At 53.3% G+C, this 20,426-nt stretch overlaps 1 protein-coding gene across 2 annotated transcripts in view; it reads left to right on the top strand.

The window, feature by feature from the left end:
• The window catches only part of JAKMIP1 (janus kinase and microtubule interacting protein 1), a 72,008-nt gene that overhangs the window by 34,852 nt on the left and 16,730 nt on the right, over nt 1-20,426 (top strand). Inside the window, exons 8-17 of one of the 2 annotated variants that reach the window (XM_024741806.1) lie at nt 1,133-1,261; nt 2,446-2,574; nt 3,951-4,034; nt 7,081-7,143; nt 8,561-8,659; nt 11,251-11,352; nt 12,096-12,149; nt 12,680-12,745; nt 18,599-18,667; nt 20,069-20,146. In XM_024741806.1, the coding sequence (XP_024597574.1) occupies nt 1,133-1,261; nt 2,446-2,574; nt 3,951-4,034; nt 7,081-7,143; nt 8,561-8,659; nt 11,251-11,352; nt 12,096-12,149; nt 12,680-12,745; nt 18,599-18,667; nt 20,069-20,146 (873 nt within the window). Of the gene's footprint in view, nt 1-1,132; nt 1,262-2,445; nt 2,575-3,950; nt 4,035-7,080; nt 7,144-8,560; nt 8,851-11,250; nt 11,353-12,095; nt 12,150-12,679; nt 12,746-18,598; nt 18,668-20,068; nt 20,147-20,426 lie in introns of those variants that run through there. The other variant, XM_024741807.1, reaches the window with a different exon arrangement.

Raw genomic sequence — 20,426 nt, 5'->3', positions numbered from 1 at the left:
CTGCCCCCACCCACTGTGTGTTGCGGGGGGGGGGGGGGGCGGGCGGGGAGGGGGATCTGGGAGGAGCCGGTTCAGATGAACGGGTAGGAGCCTGGGCTTGGCTCTGGATTTAGTTATAGTTCTTTCTTCATTGTCAAGAGCATTCATTGATTGTAAAAACAAATAAAAATCCTTCTCTGAGGCTATTTTGGGGAAAAAAAGTGCCAGTGTTTCTGGACAAGGGATGTTGATCTGGTGATTGTGAGTTGACATCTGCAGCCCCAGGGGACGAAGCTCTTTGTGGTAGCGACCAGGCCTGGTTTTGGTCTAGTTGGAGCCCCCAGGCCCAACCTAGTGTCTGACCCATAGAAGACGCTCAGTCAGGTGTTTGCTGAATGAATGAATGAATGAATGAGTGAATGAAGCCCCATCTCCTGTGATATTTGGGGTGGGAGAAGTGCTGGACAGGGTAACCGGGGGGCCAGCACACAGAGCATTTAAAATTGCCTCTGAATCTGAATATTGGGTGTATGTGGGTCTGTTACACTCTTCCTTCTCATTTTGTAAGTGTTCCAAGTTTTCCATGACAGACGGTTAAACTAAAATTGCCTCACGGGGAACGTCTGGTGAGGACCTGGGGCCCACACTTGTCCAGCTGGAGTCCCAGTGTCCACCCGTGGACAGTCTGCCTCACCACCTTCCCCTGTGCCTGGTCTAGAACACCACGTCTCACGTGGCTCCCCTCCCCTCCCCCTCCTCAGTACAGCAAGGATGCTGCCCACTCTTACTGCCCTGGGCGTGGTGCTTGGTGACCTCACTTTGTGCCCACAGGTGAGGTGGGGGGTCTCATGTCTGTCCAATGGAGAAAGTAGCTGGCGCTCAGAAGGGCCAAGGGGCTGACTTGCAAAAGGTCATCAGCTCATGCGCCTGGAGCCAGGTTGGGCCAGCACGCTCTGTGGCAACCCTCCACCCTGTGACCACCTTTGGCGCCCCTTCTCCCCCACCAATCACACACAGGCCCTCCGACCCACCTCCTGGGATGCCCTGTTGGCCCAGTTGCCCATCGTAGCCCCCTCTGCCCCGGTGAAGACGGGATGGAGGATCCAGGTGATTCTGAGTCCCCTCCTCATGTCATGCAAATTGCCTTTTTCAGAAGCATGTTGTGGAGACATTTTTTGGATTTGACGAGGAGTCTGTGGACTCGGAAACATTGTCAGAGACGTCCTGCAACACAGACAGGACGGACAGGGCTCCGGCCACGCCCGAGGAGGACTTGGACGACGTAAGCAGACCTCACCCTGGGGATGCTTGTACAGCGCCTCCCGCCTCTGGCCGCTGCAGGCATTGCTCCCTCACTGTGAGGCACGAGCCCTGCAGGACCTGTGTGATCGTAGTCCAGCATCCAGGAAAGGTGGTCCCCACTGTCACAGGTTCCGAGAATGGTGATGGGGGCGCTGGCAGCACGTGGGGGCCCCTTCCTTCCCCAGCACGGCTTTCACACAGGAGATCCGTGGCCACTGCGTTGTTGCTTACCCTTTGTCACTGAAACTGCTGAGTGGCGGTCTGTTCCTCGTCCCCCTGTGCTAACACACGCACATGCGTGCACACGCACACAGACACACGCCACCCATGTATATGAAGATGGCATATCACTGTAGGAGAGGATCCAAACAGCACTGGGAAGGGTAGAGAGCAGAGTGAAAGCCACCTGGAGCCTCTCCTCGTGGCTCAGCACCCTCACGCTTTCCTGACTCTCCATCTGTGCATGCCCGCGTCCGTGACCATGGCTCTGGTGAGCTGGAGCCACAAAGCAGGGAGGAGCAGCTTCGCTCTCCCCCACCTCCCCCACCTGGTGGGATTCACTCAGGAAACCCCATGACACATGATCACGTCAGACACAAGCTTTTTGATTTGCTCTTTTCACCAAGAATGTGTAACAGGCATCTTTTGACACCAAACACTGTGTTGCACGTCACCCTCTGTCACGAGCAGATCCTCATGGATCTGCACGTGCCTCTAACCTAACAGGCCCCGATGAGAGGTGTTACACGGATTCCAGTTTCTCACAACTGCGGCGATGCTCTTTGAGTGGTTGTTTCCTTAGGAGAAACTCCCAGAATGAGGAGGGCTCCTCGTGCTGGGTGGGAGGGGCGCCCTTTACAATGTAGATGCTCACCCGTGCAGTCTTGCAGTCGGGGTGGGCTCACCCTTGCTCGCCTGCACGTGACTGAGTGATTCCCGGGGTTCAGGGAGCTCCTGGGAAGGGCGCTGACGGCAGAGAAGGCATCTTGTCCCCGAGCCCTTCACTCCAGAGTTCCAGTTAGGTCCTGGCAGTGACCGGGTCATTGTGTAACTGTTGGCAGCAGTCGTGAGATCTGGACACGTGCTTTGCCTGACTTGACCCTGGCACCGCAGTTCACGTCAAGTCACGCACTTCCTCGTGCTTTTCTTTTCCATGGCGTTAAGACTACAACCCGAGAAGAGGCTGACCTGAGGTTCTGCCAGCTGACCAGGGAGTACCAGGCCCTGCAGCGAGCCTACGCCCTGCTTCAGGAGCAGGTGGGGGGGACGCTGGACGCCGAACGAGAGGCCCGGGTAGGTGCGGCGGGCGGGGCGGCGAGCGTCTGGGCAGAGGCCGGGTGGCTCGTGCCCTTTCTGGCATCGGGATTCCATAGGGGTGCTGAGGATGGGGACGCCTAACAGCTTCCGCCGTGGCAACATTCCAGTGTTTAGCAAACCGGACGGGGACTATCTGCCCATCCTCAGTGTGACGGTGGAACTTGCAGAAGGAACGCTGCCGTCTCACACGTGTCGTGTGCGCCGTCCATTGGCAAGAACGGTTTCAGAATTTAAGACTCAGTGATGAAATCAGGCCCACTGTTAAACAGACTTCCCTCTCTCCTGGCTGAGGAGCCCTCAAGCATGTCCGTAAGGAGCCCAGGCAGAGACGGTCGGGGTGTCCCAGCCCACACGGCGCTCTGCTGGACACCCAGGTCTGGGCCACGCCAGCCCTCGTGCTGGGCTGAGCTCTGCCTTGTAGTAATGTCCACTCACTGGCCATCACCCCACCTTCAGGAGTCACACAGACCAGAGTCCGCTGGCCCTTCCTTCGGAAGGCGAGGGGGACTCCCAGGGAGCACACCCGCTGGGGCCAACGTTTCACCCCAGCGCGTCCCCGTTTCTTTCCCACAACAGCCCCGGGAGGTGGGAGGTGGCGAGTGAGGCTGGGGGAAGGAAGCTTCTAGTGCTACAATAGCATTCCACCTGTAACCGATAGACTGGAGGAGGTATACTGCTGGAAGTGGTTTGGGCTGAATCGTGGTTTTCATTAAAAATTTCATCTACTTGCAGCATTTAAAAGTCAGGAGATTTCACATAGAAATTCCGATTCCTGGCTTCTCTTGAGGGCTCAGAACACCTGGCAGAATGGGGCTTCCCGTTCCACATAGTCCCATTTGGCCGCAACCGCTGAGTGGCATTCCCCCTGAGATGGGACATGTGCCTCTGGTTTGCCACAGTCCCCACCACTCCCTATTACCCCACACCCAGTTGGCTCCCTTCTTTATAGTACCTGCCTGGTCCTTGGGGTATTTTGGAATTCAGCCCTTGTTCTAGGTGGCAAAGGCCCACGAGATGGGCTAAGCAAGCATGAAAGTGTTGCCGGCATTCGTGATGCAGCCACTGCACTTGGTCAGCTGGGCTGGGACCTGATGTGAGTGAAGAAACTGGCCCCTTCTCCAGTCTGCAGACTTATTTCTAAACTGAGGGGGTAGCACTGACAACCTCTCAAGACCTTGCAGTTCTTACACACGTCACACCTGTAGGTGACAGAGGAACCAGGTAGGCCAGTTTGCACGTGTGCTCCTAAAAACGGACCCGTTTCTTAGGACTGGATCCTGCAGCCCGGTCCTTTCCACTCTCCTGTCACCATCCAGGGTGACATGCTCACTTCCTGGTCTTTTTCATTTCAGACTCGGGAACAGCTCCAAGCTGATCTGCTGAGGTGTCAGGCCAAAATCGAAGATCTGGAGAAGTTACTGGTTGAGAAGGGACAGGTGAGCAGAAACGGTCATGTGTTCTGTGGCTGTTTACATTTCTGTTCCCTTGGTGGTGTCCCTGGGGCCTTGGTGCCAAGGGGACTATTCTGTGGATCTGCATCGTTCACTGCGGAGACAAGAGAAAAAAACACTAGCCGAGACCAGGCGAGAATATCCCAGCTCATGCGCCTCTTTACCGAGTTTTTAAAAATCAGACACGTTATGAGATCCTGACTTGGCTTTTTCTTTGTTTGTCAAATGCACAAGAATAGGAGACAATTCCAAAAGTAAAGTGGTCACCAAAATCTTTTCTGACTTGAATCTGGAAGAAAAGCTGGCATTGCCTATGAGGATTCAGTTGTGGAAAAGAACTGGTACCTGCAGCTAGCTCTGAGTGACGGCAGGCAGAGGCGGCCTCGGGATTCCATGTGGTGACTGCCACATACAGATCTGGGCCCCGAGCTTCTCAGATTAGAGTCACCTCCGTTTGCGCTTTCTCTGAATTTGGTTAGGCATGAATTCTCTGAATTTGAATTCATTGCATATGTTGACAGCAGGACACAGTCGAGAGGCAAAACCTGGGCCTAGACCCATCCCCTGGGGTGGGGGGACCCTGGGGGGCTCTGGGTGGAGGTCCAGCCTCTCAGAGGGTAGCATCTAAAAGCAACATGAACCCAGGGGTCAGTACGGGTGGGCCATGCTCTCCACGTCAGAACTCTGCGGAAAGAGATAACCGGGACTTCTCAGTGGCTTACCACAAGATTTCTGTCCTGCTTGACGCGCTGCGTGTCCTCCTGTAGGCAGAGGGTCTCCACTCCATGTGGTCACTCAGGGATCCAGCGCTGGAGGCAGCGCCATCTTGTACTGGCTTATCCATAGCACATCCTCCTCGACAGGGGCCAGGAGAGGCTGTTCAGTGCCTCAGCCTAAACAGGCACATTTCCTGCCTCTTGTGAGGGTGCCAAGGAGTGTGTGGGCAGGTGGAGTGTGTGGTGGCACCACTGCCCCAACCCCAGGGCAGGAGGTGACCTGAGGAGGTCTGGCATGGGCTCCTAGAGGCCCTACGGTGGGACACAGGGAGTGGGGAGGTGGGTGTAAGGGAAGGGGTTGTAAGAGGCTCCAGGAGGGTTAACGGGGGCTCAGGAAGAGCCACAGAGCAGATGGCTTAGAACTAACTCTGGTGTCCAGTCAGTGGGATGAGGGCTCAGGTTGTGACTGAGATTCAAATGGAGGCAGCTGGCTAGTAACTGGAACTCAAGCCTGCACAGAGCAGTTCACCATGGCAGCATTTATGCAGGACTGACTGGGCACAGGGTAGCAGCCAGCCCTTGGGAGCTGGTCACGTAACCATGGTCCAGAATCCTCTGCGGAGGCAGGAGTGCAGTGCAGGGCACACGCTGCAGCAAACCCGCCACATTCCAGCCCCACCGCTGACCTGTTGCACAGCCTTGGGCAAGTTACATGGTCTCTCGTGCCTCAGGTTCCTCATCTTTAAAATGGGGCTAATAATAGTACTTAACACATAGGGGAAGGGGAGACTCAGCAGCAGCTGGGTGGAGTCCAGGTGAGAGATGAAGCTGTTTTCAGACTCCTGTTCTAACCTGCCATTGACCTCATCTTCCCTCTTCGAGGCTGAGCTCACAGGTTGTAACTTACCCGACCACAGTCTACGAATAAGTTAACCTCCTACCTGAGGGTGCTAGGCCCTGTCTGTGGGCCCACTCTGCCCTCAGTTCCTGCTAAATGAAGAGGCCAGTTTGGGACAGAGCACATGGCCATTCATTTGCTGAGCACTTACGAGAGCCCTTGCCCTGCGCCAGGCTCTGTGCTTGGGGTATGATGTATCAGTTAGCTATCACCGCCTAACAAATCACCCCAAAACTTAGTTGTTTACAATAACAAAAATTTTATTTGGCTACAGTTTTATGGGTCAGCAGTTTGGGTTGGGCTCAGCTGGTGGTTCTGCTACTGGTCTCACCTGGGGTCATTCTAGAGGCTTCGTTGTTGGTAGATCGATTGGGGATAGATGGCCCTAAGTGGCCTCTCTGTCCTGTCTTTGCATTGGTGCCAGCTGTTGGCCAGATTCTTATGGTCCCTCATCCTTAAGGAAGCTACCCTGGCTCCTTTACCTGGTGGTCTGGGGGCAGGAGGAAAAGGCAGGCCCCAAAGCACAAGTACATGCCACGCCTCTGCCTGTGTCACGTTCACTAATATCCCAGTCACCAAAGCACGCTGCAGGCACGCCCAGCCTCGAGGTTGCAGGAAGAGATGCATCTCTCCATGGAAGGAGCTGCAGAGTCACGTTGCAAAGGGGCACAGAGATGGGAGAGACGTTGCCAACAACCTCCCACAGGAAAAAAGATGAATGGAGCCGGCTCTGTCCTCACAGGGACTCAGCCTCGTGGGACCTACGCGTGTGTCAGCCCAGGGACGGTGCAGGCTGATAATGTTGGGTAGAAGGAAGGGAGGAAGAAAGTTCCCTCGTGTACTCCCTCATCCATCCCCTGGCGTTTATTGAGCACTGGCTGTGTGCCAAGCACCATGCTAGGCACTCAGGATGCTGGTGTAAAGACAGACTTAGCACCTTGTGCTCCTGGAACTTTCCTGGACAGGACTTGTCCAGGCAAAGAGACTTGGTTAGGGCGTCACGGGCAGAGGGTCTAGGATGAGCAGAAATGTGGTACTGTAATGACTCCAGGTGTGTTGAGTGTGGGCAGACCCTTGGGGTGCGGCCTGGGCGCTGGCCTGCGGGCCGCAGGGAACAAGCCAGGGGAGGGTCTGTTGGGGCCAGCTCAGTCGCCGTACAGGTGCTTTTCTGTCAGTGATACAGACGCACTCCCTGTGCTTTAAGGAACGTGAGAGGTGGAGGAGGGATGCGCCACAGACCCGCTGGTTCTCTTTTTCAGGTTTTGAGGGATGATGCGATCGTTCTAACTGCTGTCCTTTTCTCTGACGTTTTCATAGAAAGTTCCATACGAAGTGACCTTTCCCCCTGCCACTTTATTTGTTACTTAACTGTCTGTTTGCTTCAATGAGTATGAACATATTTAGTACTTTTCCTTAGGATTCCAAATGGGTTGAAGAGAAGCAGCTGCTCATCAGGACAAACCAAGACTTGCTGGAAAAGGTATGTGGCACAGACACCCTGACCCTCCGCAGGGGATCATGGAGCCCCCGTGGACTTCAGAGGCCTGCTCTGGCCGCGGGAGTCTGACCCACGCCCCTCCTGGGGGCTCCGGCCTCTGGTCCTGGTTCTGTCCTCTGGGGCGGGGTCCACAGAACTGGTTTAGAGCACCCTGCAGACATGATTGGGGCTGCCCATTCTTCTGATGCTGGGCTCCCAGGCCACCTCTGCCATTGCCTTGGGTTCCAGACCTCCTCCCCTGCCTGCTTCCCGTGCATGGGCCTGAGGCACTGGTTGGCAAGCAGGCCCTCGGCGGTCATAGTCCAATTCATGGACCGGAGGCCGTGGCGCTGGCAGAGCTGAGCCTGGCCTTCCCTCTCTGGTCATGGAACTTTCTGATCAAGGAACTTGCCAGAGCTCTCCTGTACTAGTGGAATTGGACCTGGGTTAGGCCGTAGCTTCTAAGCATCCTAGAATGCCCCAACTGTATGAGCCCAGCCTTGCCTCCTTGGGTGGGGGGCCGCGGCCCTGTCCCAGCTCTGCACTGGCCCGCTGTGTGGCCATCCATTGTCCCGTGTCTCTCCACAGCATCTGGGGCATTGGGACAGGACTGGTCATTGTCCTGCGAGGCAGCCCTGTGCGTTGGGAGAGATTTTGTATCCTTGGTCCTGCTCGCTATATTGGGAGACACGGAAAGCTCTCACAGTGTTTCCAAATGTCTCCCGGGGGTGGGGCAGTACCAGCCCAGTAGAGACAGGAGGGAGTAAAGGTGACCGTGACCCACCGGGGCCCTCGTTTCCATGCATTGTCTTAGTCTCACCTCAGGCAGCCTAGTGGGGGGGCTGCTGTTTGCCTCTAAGGTACCAACAGCTATGTAGCTGACCCAGGGTCTCCCAGGGGGGTTGGGACCCAGGCCATCCCCCTCCCAGACTGTGCTTTGGGGAGATCTGCTACCATTTGGGCTCCCCATAGGAGCACTCTGGGGAGTACAGGGTGACTTCCTGCCGGACTCTGGGTGGGCTGACTGGGGGGCCAGGTCGGAAGGAACTCAGACAAGCTTGGGGATCACTCTTGCTTCCCCCACGACTGACCTTGGGGACGGGACTTAATCGCTCCATGCCTCAGTTTCCCCACCATTCGTGTATTCAGCAAACATCTGGCCCCCGTGCTGGGCCAGGCTCGGGACCGCAGGGGCGCAGCAGGCGTGGCCTCCATCTGTGCCATCCCCAGCTCCCGGAACAGAAAAGGCCTTCTTCACCCACTCGCTGAAAGCCTCCCCTTCCCACCCGCCCCCTGGTGACAGCCCCTGTGTCCTCAGGCCAACACCGAGGGGGTCTGTGATCGGGGGACACATTCTCATGGCCCCTAGTGAGAGACAGTGGTTCTCCCACCCGTTAACCCACAGGTGTTTCTGCTCCAGATTTACAGGCTGGAAATGGAAGAGAACCAGCTGAAGAACGAAATGCAAGACGCAAAGGATCAGAATGAGCTGTTAGAATTCAGAGTGCTAGAGCTCGAAGTAAGAGACTCTATCTGTTGTAAACTCTCAAACGGAGCAGACATTCTCTTTGAGCCCAAACTGAAATTCATGTAAAGTCCCAGATGTTTTCAAGCATGTGTAAGGGGACGTGTGACACTTGCTTTCTTTTCTTTTTTTTTTAAATCTGTATGTTCAGAATAATTTCACTGCCTTAATATGTTCTGGAGAGAATGCTCACCGAAGTCTTTGGACATGTACCAGAGCTAATATATTTATTGCCTACGGCTTGTTTTTGCACTTAATAAAATAATTTGTTTTTGCAATATTTTGCCTTTTTTATTTGTGTTTCATTTCCATAACTACTTCCTTCTTGCATGCATAGTCACCTGGTATGCATTCTGCAAACCCGGACAGAAGCACTGTTGCAATTAATAACACACCTTTTTAAGTGACCTTGCATGCATGAATCTCACCTTTTGAGAGAGCGGGGTCCGACCTGGCCCGCAGCTGACTCTATAATGTGTTTACTGCTAGTTTGGCCCATTTTCTATTTGCCAAGGTAAACACGAGGTAAGTAAACAGGGTAAAAGGAGGTATTTGCATAGGCGGTTGAGAAAGCTTGTAACGTTCCAACTCCTTCATGCAGTGAATACAGACATGGCAAGCAGTATTGGACTAACACAATCGTTGTTTGTAACTCAAACGGCAACTCAGAACGACTCTTTAGCGTGAAGGGAGATTGAACGTTGTTCACAGGTAGAAATCTTGTCCCGAATCTTCAGTGAATTCCCACATACACGGAGTTGGACCCAGTGTGAGGGATATTGATGGGATTATTGCTTCCTACGGGAACCTTGCCTCGGGTGTGTTACTGTATTGCCTTGCTACCACTTCATACCCCTTTTTTGTTTGTTTCCATTTAAAAATCATCGACCTGTGAGACATCACCTGAGTTTGTGACTGGTTTTCTCTAAGCATCTGTGGTGACACGGCTCTGCTGTCCCTCCGCTGAAGCCTTTGCGTGTCCAGAACCCTCAGGAAAAGCGAGCTCCTTGGCAATGTTGGTGTTTCTCCGATTTTGTTTTCTCCTCCCGGCCTCAGTTAAAATTCTGCTTGCACTGGAACTTCCCATCTTGTTCTTTGTTGTGCTGACATTGACCGTGGCCTGAATATCTCAGAACCAAGCGTTGCCGTGCAACTCAGCTCTTGCTTGAACCTGAACCGAGTCCTTCCTTCGTTCATGCAGCAGAAGTAGAAGTTAGGAAAGGTCATGGTTAATACTACTGCCACTGTTAGAAAACCTTTCATGTCTCTTTGTGTCTTTCTCATGAGAATTCCATAAGCATCGGTCGCTTTACTAGAACTTTCTTTGAGTGTCTCCACCATCCTTTGGAGCCATTGGAAACCAGTCTTTTGACTTTTGTTCATATAAAACATGGGCTTTCTTTTGTCACCTTTTCTGTGGAGACCCCATTTAAGTAAGCATTACAGGTAGGAAAGGCATCTGTAGCACGGAACCATTGTGAATTGTGTTGTTCTTGTCTAATAAGGGAAGTAAGGTTTTCTAGCTAAACCGATTCAAACCAGGTTAGGCAGATTGGGGCTTGGTGGAAATTAATTGAATTAATGGCCCCACCCTTCCTCTCTCCTTTAGAGCATCTGCTTAAGACCTGCCGTCTGGTGCTCATCTTGGCTACATTTCTTAGTTGAATGGCTAAAGAAGCCCATTGGTTCTGTAGCTAGGTTCTGCAGGCATGGTCCAAGGCAAGCTTACTTACCATAATTTTGAGAAAATAAAAGCAGTTTGATTTCAAGGTATCATTTGGGAAAGGTCTTCTCTGCTGGCTGACCTGTCCATTGCTCAGGGTTTAAAGGCAGCTCTGTGTAGAAAACACATTTGAGACCAGAGTTCTGTTCAGCTGCTGTATTTTATTTCTGTAAGTAACTGGGCTTCTCCTGTCCTTTTTAAAAACTTGTCACTTTACACAAGATTAATGTACTGCTTCTGGGAAAATGCTTGCTCTCCTTCCTGAGTAGTTGAGATTCGACTGTTAATCTAAGGCAGAGGTAGAATGATCATTGCAGTAGTGTTAGTGCGGTTCAAAAACAAATTGTGAACAAAGTCAGCAGATTATATTGAAAAAGATGTGAAGCCAGGGTCAGGGTCCTGGCCCTGCCACTCGCTCATGTGGGACCTCGGGGGGTCTCTGCCTCCCCAGCCTCCTTCTCTTTGTCCACAAAACGGAAGCAGTCATGGCTGCCTCGTGGGGTTGTGTGAGGATGAAATGAGATAACGATGATTTCTGTTGAAATTTCACGCGCTTGTTCTTCCCGAGTATTTAATGATGGTAGTGTGACTTCCTGAGCTTCCATCAGCAGGTTAACTCAGGACACTCTGCTAACCACTTCTTCCCAGCTGATTAGATTAAGAAGTAACCCCGTGTCCACAGGAGATTCCCTGTGGTGCAGACAGGACACAGAGTCTCCATCAAGATTGTAGCCTGAATGCGTGCTTTCTAGTAACACCTTTGCCAACTGGAATTCGTTGGTTTTTGCTGAGTAACGTGGGAAAATGGCAAGTGGTAAATAATCCAATAAAGTTCTGTTTTTAAACCAAATCTTTTCCCCAGGAGAGAGAGCGGAGGTCGCCAGCATTTAACCTCCAAATCACCACCTTCCCCGAGAACAACAGCAGCGCCCTCCAGCTGTTCTGTCACCAGGAAGGAGTTAAGGTAGCGTGCCTGGGGGGTGCCCCCGCTCTACTACGGCCACAGCCTGCTCAAACTCTAGGCTCAGCTGGAAAGGGGATCGTGTGCCGGTGCCAGGGGTAGGAATGATTTTAACAAGATACCCCCGTCCCTCCACTATATTTTGAAAGTCAGAGTTCATTATTCCAGCGGGTCACCAAATGTTACTCTACTTGTATTCGTGTTAAAAGAGCAGAGCCTTGGGATGCAGCCTTGAAGGCAACAGCTTGGCTACTACCCAGCTCTGGCCTGTAACCTCTCTGACCCTCAGTCTCTTCATCTAGGAGAGCTGAGTGGCAACACCCACACCGTGAAGTGGGTGTGACAGTTAAATTAGATAGTGAACATGAAGGGCTCAGTGCGGTGCCCAGAGGGTGCCGAGTATTTTAGAGACAGTAGCTGTGGTCGTTCTAGCAGCTCAGTGTTTGCCGTGACCCTGGAGTCCCGCTAGGCCCGCGGGCACAGAGGGGTCCTTCTGACCCACAGTATTCCGTGAGCCTTTCTAGAAAGCGGTGTTTGTGCTGGCATAAAACTCAGCCAATACGCAGCAGTTACCAGCCCTCCCTCCCTCCCTGAAGGAACTGCTAAGAGTAACTCTGCCCGGCCTTAGGCTCTCAGAGACGAGAAAGGGAGAGGTGTCTTATCAAGGACTGAGGGCTGAGGCCCTAGAGATTGGTATGCATGGTCTTTGTAGCTCACACAAAATGAACGTTGGACATCTTTTCCAGGATGTGAATATTTCTGAACTTATGAAGAAATTAGATATCCTTGGCGATAATGGGGTAACTATGAGCGATCGGTTTCCGGTTTCGTGTTCTTGTTTTGATTCGGGTGTACTCTGTGTGGCTTTTGTTTCGTTTCGTTTTAATTTCTTCCTAATTTAAGAGATCTACTAAGTACAATGTAAGGCTTTTGTATGGCCACATTCCTGCGTGGGTGGCTGGGTCCACATCCATCAGAAGTGGGGTTCTGAAGTTAGATCGTCCTGATAGCCCGTGAGTGATGAGGGGGGAGAAAGCCTAAAAATGAATGTCCAGGAAGAAAGTGGAATCAGTCGAGGTTTCTGAAATCAGAAGGTGAGACTTCTGCCTTCTTAAAAGATCAGCTTGAGCGAGGCCCTATTTCTAAAAGGCTCAGGGCCACTACATGAGACATTCCCACCCCGAGGGCCAGTCCTCAGATATGTCACATCTGGTCCCGTCAGTGAGTGGGGCTGACCCTGGGGAGGCCGCTGTCAGCGTTGTGTAGGGCTGACTGTCTGCACGTGATGTGAGATCAGTGTAAAATGCCCTTGCCCATTTTTGTGTTTTAGAATTTGAGAAATGAAGAACAGGTTGCAATAATCCAGGCTGGAACTGTGCTTGCCCTGTGTGAAAAGGTAGAGCCCAGCGGCATTTCTGTCCATACACCTTGTCTGAGCTTCCCAGCACCATACAAGAAACTGTACATTGGCGTCTCGCTTTGTTCCGGAAGCATGGTTCTGGTCCGTCTGTGTCTGCATGCGCACGTGCATGCCTTTTTGTTTTCTGATTGAACGTCACTCATACTTATGGTAGAAAACTTAGAGACCGTGGAAGGAAATCAAAACCCCCTTCAAGGAAACCACCTGCGACAGTTGGGCTATTTCCTTCCAGTTTTTTTCCCACGCCCTTTTAAAACACTTGGTCAGGATCATACTTGAGTTTTTAATCCTGCTTCATAAGCTTCCACCACGAGAATGAACGGCCCTGCATCATTCCACCTATAGCCACACGCTCAGTAATGATTCTTTCGCTGTTAAGATATTGAGGGCATTTCTGCTCTTTTTCCTATTTACCATCATGCAGCGCTGAGCGTCTTTACCCATAAGTTTCTATCGACATATTAAAACACTTCTACGGGATAGATTCTAGAAGTGGAATCACTGGGCTGATGGGTAAGAGAGTTTTGAAGAGCTTTCATGCTGTCAAATGTTTTCCAGAAAAGTGGTACCATTTCCCCTCTACCTGAGTGTTACTGCTGCCGGTTTCTTGTTCAACAAGGCGTATATCACCACTAAGAACTCTGCTGATAGGATAGGCAGAGATTATATGATGTCATTATTTTAATTTTCATTTATTTGAGTGCTAGTGATAATGGATTTTTGTGTATTATCCATTTTCCTCTTTCTTGTGAATCGTAATTACATTCCATTGCCCTTGTTTGTTACTTATTCATTCATACATTAACTCAATCATGCATTCATCTATTCACATATTTAATACGTATTTGGTCATAACTATGGTTTTTCTTACTGACTTATCTATGTGCTTTACATACTAAATATAATAACTTACTGCCGTATTTATTAAAAATGCATCCTGGTTTGCCTTTTCCATTAATTTAGGGTGTTTTAGGCACATCCAACTTATTAATGTAGTCTGGTCTATAGATCTTTTTCTCTGAAAGCACGTGAGTTAAACTTTAAAGTGTTACTTATATATTGATGAAGCCTTAATGATCTTAATCAGGATTCCTTCCAGAATCTTTGGAAGGGCATTTAAAATATAGTTTTCTTCCCTGAGCACCTGTCCATCCTTCCCCGTGTACAGGGCACTAGACGTTGGTAACAGACTTATGGCAAACCCTTGCTGAGGTCACACAGGTGGTTAAGTGGCGATGCCCACATCACTGCTACCGTCACCTGGCTGAGTCTGTGTCCTCAGGTGGGTCGGGAGATGAGGATGACTCATACCTGGCTGGCTGGTGGCCCCTCAGATACAGGTGATGGTAAGTGTGCATTCAGTAAACGTCCCTCTCACCAGGAGAGCCAAATGCGACAGTGTAGCCTCCAGGGGGTCACACAGAGAGCCCAGCAGACACTTTCAGTTTATTCCTCGTTCACTCCAGCGTTCACTGAGAATGAGCCTCCGAGCGCCCAGCGCCCAGCACACCCGGAGGACGTGGCGATGCCAGACCCAGGCCTCCTTCCTTATCCCCCGGAGGCCCCTCCTGGGCTGGCTTTTAGCCCCCCGCAACCCGCCAACTGCAGGGGCTGCTGCAGGCCAGCGCCTTCATCCCTCTGAGCCGCGAGCCTTGCAGAGTTAGTGTCAGGACTCCAGGACACGGCACTTTTAAATGGGACCAAGCCTCGCTGCCAAGCACCTGGGGCAAGGCTGGGGACTGAGAGGTGTTTGATCGATGGTTGTGGTCAGTGAGCAAAGAGCAGGGACTGCCAGGGACTCGGGGTGGGGCTGGGGCAGTGGGCCTGGGGAGGGGGCTCTCCCTCTCTCCTGCCCCCAGAGCCTCCTGGAGCGGGGCAGACTGTCGGGAATCCCCAGCCCTCTGCCAGTTACCAAGTTCTCCCGCCCCGGGCCCTTCCCGACACTCTCCTCCCCACACCAGGTTCCAGACCCACGGCCTTGGCCCCAGCTCAGGCTTTCAGGGCTCCTCTTCTTCTCAACGACTGTGCAAAGGTTAGCAGCACGGGTCCCTGGACACAGAGGACACGGGGCCCGCCTGGCATGCGGCTGCTGTCTGCTTTCACCCTGTCGCCCACCCCGTGCCCACCTGTACCAGCCCCTGCCGGCTGCTGCCTGTCTGCCAATGACCACAGAGCCCTGCCAAGCTGGCTGGCTGGCGCTACGCTCTGCACCCTAAACGCAGAGAGCTGTGCCGGCTGCCCTGGCCTGCCAGCTCCTCCCGAAATCTCACAAGGGTGGTGGCAGGAGAGGCGGTGCCCGGCGCTGGCCTTTAGAGACCCGACTCTGGACCAGGTGAGAGGGGCCCAGTTCCCCATTTGGGACCGTCTGTGGGGACTGGACTTAGACTGGTGTTGCCTCATATCCTCAGGGACACTAGCTCTGCCGCGTGTCTGTGATTGAAGGCCCAGTGTTTGGGAGGTGCTGTGTCTCCCCCGTGGAGAGAACTCGGTGCTGAGTGCACCCCCGGAAGAAAAGTGGGTCAATGGGACTCCCCTGGGAGCACCTACAGGACAGCCAGGGTGTCCGACCGTCCGGTTTCGCCAGGATGCATGGGACTTTCAGTGCCGAAACGGGGACAGTTCCAGGCAAACGGGGACGAGTTGGTCACCCCGGGGCTGATGGCTGCGAAGAAAATCTCGTAGTGGGGCTCAGAGGCCCCTGCGACGTCCTCAGTCAACCCTCCTCAACCAAGTTATACCTCATTTTAAAAACTGCCATTCAGTACCGGTACCTGACTGGCAGTACTGAGGTCCACTTCCATTTTCTATTTAGGAGCACAGGGCTCCTTTCATAGCCTGTAAGCGAAGTGCGGCTCAAACTAGTTTGCATGTCCCTTGGCATTCTTGCTGCAAATGGCATCTTGCCCTGGGCGCTTGCCCTCCTCCCATCACCACCTGGGGAAGCCCTGCTCTGTCTGGAAGGCTCAGAGAAACACATGCAGGCCCATCTCAGCGCCCTCCAGACCCGCCTCTGGTTAGCAGAGTCCAAGACTAGGGACGTCGCCTTGCTGCCTCGACCCAAACACACAGCACACATGCTGAGCAGAGAACGTGGGGCGTCAGGGGGACTTACAAGTGATCACAAGTCATGCCTCTGCTCCCTCGAGTTCAAAATCAATCAGAAAGATGGAGGTTTTAAAAAATCCGTGTTCTCACTGGTAACAACAGATGAGAAGGTGCAGCTTAGGCCACAGGCAAGCTTTCTAATAGTTGGCCCAGCATCAAGGCCTTGGGGCCCTTCTCTGAAGGGAGGGTTGAGCGTTAGAAGGGGGAGGTCCCCCATTCCCCAGCTCTGAGATCAGTGTCCTGCACCTGTGGGCAAAGTGCCGGTTGGGGCGGAGGTGCACCAGCCACACCTCCCACGAGAGTCCTCTTCCCGTGCCCTGTGGGCTGACTCACTTCTCCCTAAGGGTTTGGGGGCAGGCAGGCACCCTGTCTCCACTCCCCAGGTTCTCACCCCGGAGCGAGGCCCCATAGACATCTGGCCGGACTCCGATAAGAAATCCGTGCCCTCATACGCCCAGGAGGCCCAGGGCCAGCATTTTCTGATCTCACTTTACTCTCCCAGTGGCTGAAGAGGACCTGTCACGTTGTTTCTTTATGTGTATAATATGCCTGTCAAATCTTTGTTTTTTAACAATAGGAAAGAACTGGACATTTTGTTCTACAAAACCTAAGAGCAGCTTGTAGTGATTCAAAACTGGATTTTTTTTCCATTTTATTTTATTCATTTTATGACTGCTTGCCTTAGGATAGTAAAAAACGAAATATTTTTCATTCCTTGTCAGAAATATGCTTACCTGCTTCTAAGACATTGCATACCGGCTCAGCACCGTCTAAAGCAATGCTGCATTGGGTGCCTGCTTCTGTGGCTGGCTCTGGGGCCGCTCTCGGGGGCCATGCTAACATGGACTTTAGCGGGGAGGCTCTGTGGGCGGAGCTTTATCTAGGCTTGTTCCCACTATGGAGCCGGCACACACCCCACAGACCTCCAGACCCCTGCGTCCTCCTTCCCTAAGCAAACGTCTATTAGGTGCTTGCCTCACACCAGGCCCTGTGCAGGGTAAGGAAATTTAACAGAACACATCCCATGTCGTGGGAAAAGGGAAACAGCAATCTGTCAGGTGAGTGCTGTGACAGGGGATCCATGGAGGGCACCAGGCCCCACAGACTCAGGAAGCCGGGCAGGCTTCCTGGAGGAGGCGACAGCTAACTCAGGTCCAGAGGCTGAGTAGGTAAAAAGGCCTGGGGCTGAAGCTGGGGATGGGAGAGGTGGCGATGTTCCAGGCAGAGAGAGCAGCATGTGCAAAGGCCCTGAGGTGAGGGAAGGCGTGGCTGGTCCCCCAGCCATTGTCAGGAGCGATGGGATCTCCTTGGGGAGGCTTTCAGTGGGAGCAGGGTAGGTCCATGAGAGATGCTACGTGTTTGGAGAGAACACGCTGGCTGGTAGGCAGAAGGGGATTTGGGGTCCGACGTGAGCCTGAGGGCTGAGAGGGGGCCTGCGCTGGGCGGTGGTGGTGGAGTGTGGTTGGTGGGGTTTTGAAACGGGAGGGGGTAGAACCAGCGTTTGGGAAGTGAAGGGGGAGGAGCCGTGGCTGCTCCCAGTTTCCCAGTCAAGGTGAGCTGGGGCTCTTCCCATTCGAGGGAAGCCCTTTCTCAGGGAGCTTGAGGCATCGGGGTGTGGGGGGCAGATCTGTGCTGGAGGGGGACATTTCAGAGAGGGAGAGAGCACAGGAGATGGTGGAACCCCCAGGGGAGTGCTGAGGAGAGGGGACGGCCAAGGGTGGGGCCTTTGAAAAGGGCGCCAAGAGTCCAGGACGGGCAGCCACAGCCAGAGGAGGAGGAGGAAGGGTCTGGGCCGTCGGGAAGGGGCGCGTCCACAGGTGGGCAGCAGGCAGGCCCATGGCAGGGAGGTCGTCTGATGGCTTTAGCAATGAGGAGGTTGAATATACACATTTATACACGTTGTCAAACTGACACTCCTAAAACCTAAAACATCCCCACAGGGCGTTAGCCAGGTGTGTGGACCTCCCCCTGTCTCTCAGGTGGGCTCCTCGTAAAGAGACACCCACGTGCCTACACCTGAGGAACAGCGGCCTGCCTCTTGCTCACCGCCTCCCAGACCTGAGAACAGGCAGACGGACCCCCATCACCAGCCCATGGCAGGTGCCCTCACACCCTGCACGGCCAGACCCCCTTTCACGCCTGCATCCCGTGGTGCCCCCAGCTGCTCAGACACGCCCCAGTGGCTGCAGGGGTGCAGTCCCGCAGGCTGGGTTCGAAATCCCCACTTCTCACCTGTGTGACCTTGGACAAGTGACTTAACTCAGCTGCCATGTCTTCACCTGCTAAATGGGGAGATGCTGCCTTCTCCATGGGGTGGTCATGAGGGGGCTGGACGAGGTCGCAGGCGTGAAGCCGCCAGCACAGCGCTCGGCAGGGTAGAACCCAGGGAGGCTCACCCACCCGGCTGCGGGGATCCCAGGGCACACACTCGCAGCCTTCCACATGTATCCACCACGCACACCCACAACCTCCCCTACTTACAGGCTTGCCTGGGCTCACACCCCACACCTACCTGCATGCACGTACGCACGTGTGTGAACCCATGATCCCTGTGCTAACATCTGTCGAAGCTGAAACATCGGGATGGACTTTGAAGTTCCATTTCGAGGACCACCTTGGGACATGATAGGGACCCTCTCCGGGCCGGGAGCCTCCTCTTGGAGGACGGCCCCCAGTGAGCCCTTGTTCTCACTAGCTGCGCGCTCTGTCCCTGCTGTTTTCCAGTGGCTGAAGCAAATAGAGGGAACGGAGGCGGCCCTGACCCAGAAGATGCTAGACTTGGAGAAAGAGAAGGTAAAAGATGCAACCCCCTAGGAGGGAGGGGGGTTGACAGCTCAGATGATTCGCTTCCGAGGAAAGCTTGGCATGTGTTTTGTATTGATTTGCAATGCATTTCTAAATTTTGCTTTTGCTCTCATGGCTGTTCTGTGTAAGTATCATCCATTCACTCAGTTATTCCCTTGATACATATTTTTGGAGCCTCTGCTATCCTGGACACTATGTCACGATTAGGGGTTCAGTAATGAATAGCGGGGTCCCTGCCTTGTCTAGCCTGCAAGCCCTTGGGGATGTATGCGTGGGAGCTGGCAGCAGCAGTGTTGTGTGGGAAGATTAGGGGAGGCACTTTTGTGGTATGGAGGCACCTGGACCAGGGGCTCAGGCACACCAAGGGGGAGCTCCAGGCTTCACTTGCCCCTTCTTGGCCGTGAGTTTGGGAGAGACACACTGGACTTTGCTTCCTCATTGCTAATGGGGTTTCCTATCTCCACCTCACTGGGCCATAGGGATGAGAGATACTGGACACATGGTCCATTTTCACGCTGTGCTTGGCACACGCGGTACCTGATAAACAGTGATGCCAGCTCTTCACCAGGTGCCATGAGTGTACAGTGGGATCCATCTTACCCAGCCTGGGGATGTCAGAGAAGGCTTCCCAGAAGAGGTGGTTCTTGAGCCTTCAAAGACCAAATCGAGTTTTCTAAGTAGAAATGAGAGGGGAAGGACCAAGGAAGAGCCTAAGGCCTGGAAGCAGCGTGTTGGGTGGGAAGAGCCCTGGGCTGAATCACCAGGCCTGGGTGTCTAGTCCCACCTCTGTCACCAGTGAACTGTGGCATCTAGGGCAAGGCACTGGTCCTCTCTGGCCCTCTGTTTCCTCCTCTGTAAAAGCAAGTGGCTGTAACTGCTGAGCTCTAAACCTGAAACCCTCCAATCAGTAATAAAAAAAGAGATGGGTTTCGGAGAGATCACGCTTTCAGGGACTGAGTGACCGGAGAGTGGGGAGGATGCGTGCAGCAGTGAGAGTAATCAGGAGGTGGGTGATGCCATTGGCGTGGGGAGGAAGAGCCACATCTGAGAACCAGCCGCATCCAGGGTCCACCGGGGTGTGACAAGAGGAATCGAGAAGGATTCCTGTAGCCCGGGGCGTGGGAACCAGCTCAGACACCTGAGAGGAAGGAAGCTGGGAGGAGTTGGGACAGGCTTGATCAAGGCTCCTGGGCCAGCGAGGCTCCTGCTGGGGATTCACGCAGGAGCAAGCAGGGCAGACCTGATATCCCTTCTCACCCAAGCACCTGGCAGGTCCCCAACTCGGTGGGGCCGTCACTGTCCATCAAGTGTGAGAAGGTTGGCTCTGAAGAGCTGCTCAGTGATGGGTTCTCACGCTGATCTTGACCTTGGGCACCTCCTCTTTTTCAGGACCTATTCAGCAGGCAGAAGGGCTACCTGGAGGAGGAGCTAGACTACCGGAAGCAAGCCCTCGACCAGGCTTACCTGGTAGGACCGGAAGTGGGTTGCATGTTCTGATTCTTTAGACTCAGCATTACAGGCTGCTCTTCCTTTTGGGGCTGACGGCACATTTGGGGTCCTTGAAATGCCGCGGGGCGCGATACCAATGCCATCTCCACATTTCGACTGGTTTCAACCCGAATGACCATACAGATAAATTGTCACTTTTTCCAAATCAGTCATGATTCTTCAAAAGCATTTAGTTAGCTTGGTGGTTTCTTTGGGCATACTTATTCAGTTCTAGTAATCATTTGAGATGAAGGAAAAG

The sequence above is a fragment of the Neophocaena asiaeorientalis genome, unplaced genomic scaffold, assembly GCF_003031525.2.
Source record: "Neophocaena asiaeorientalis asiaeorientalis breed wild unplaced genomic scaffold, Neophocaena_asiaeorientalis_V1.1 scaffold218, whole genome shotgun sequence".
In the NCBI taxonomy this organism is placed as follows: domain Eukaryota; kingdom Metazoa; phylum Chordata; class Mammalia; order Artiodactyla; family Phocoenidae; genus Neophocaena; species Neophocaena asiaeorientalis.
This window is presented reverse-complemented; position numbering and strand designations above follow the sequence as displayed.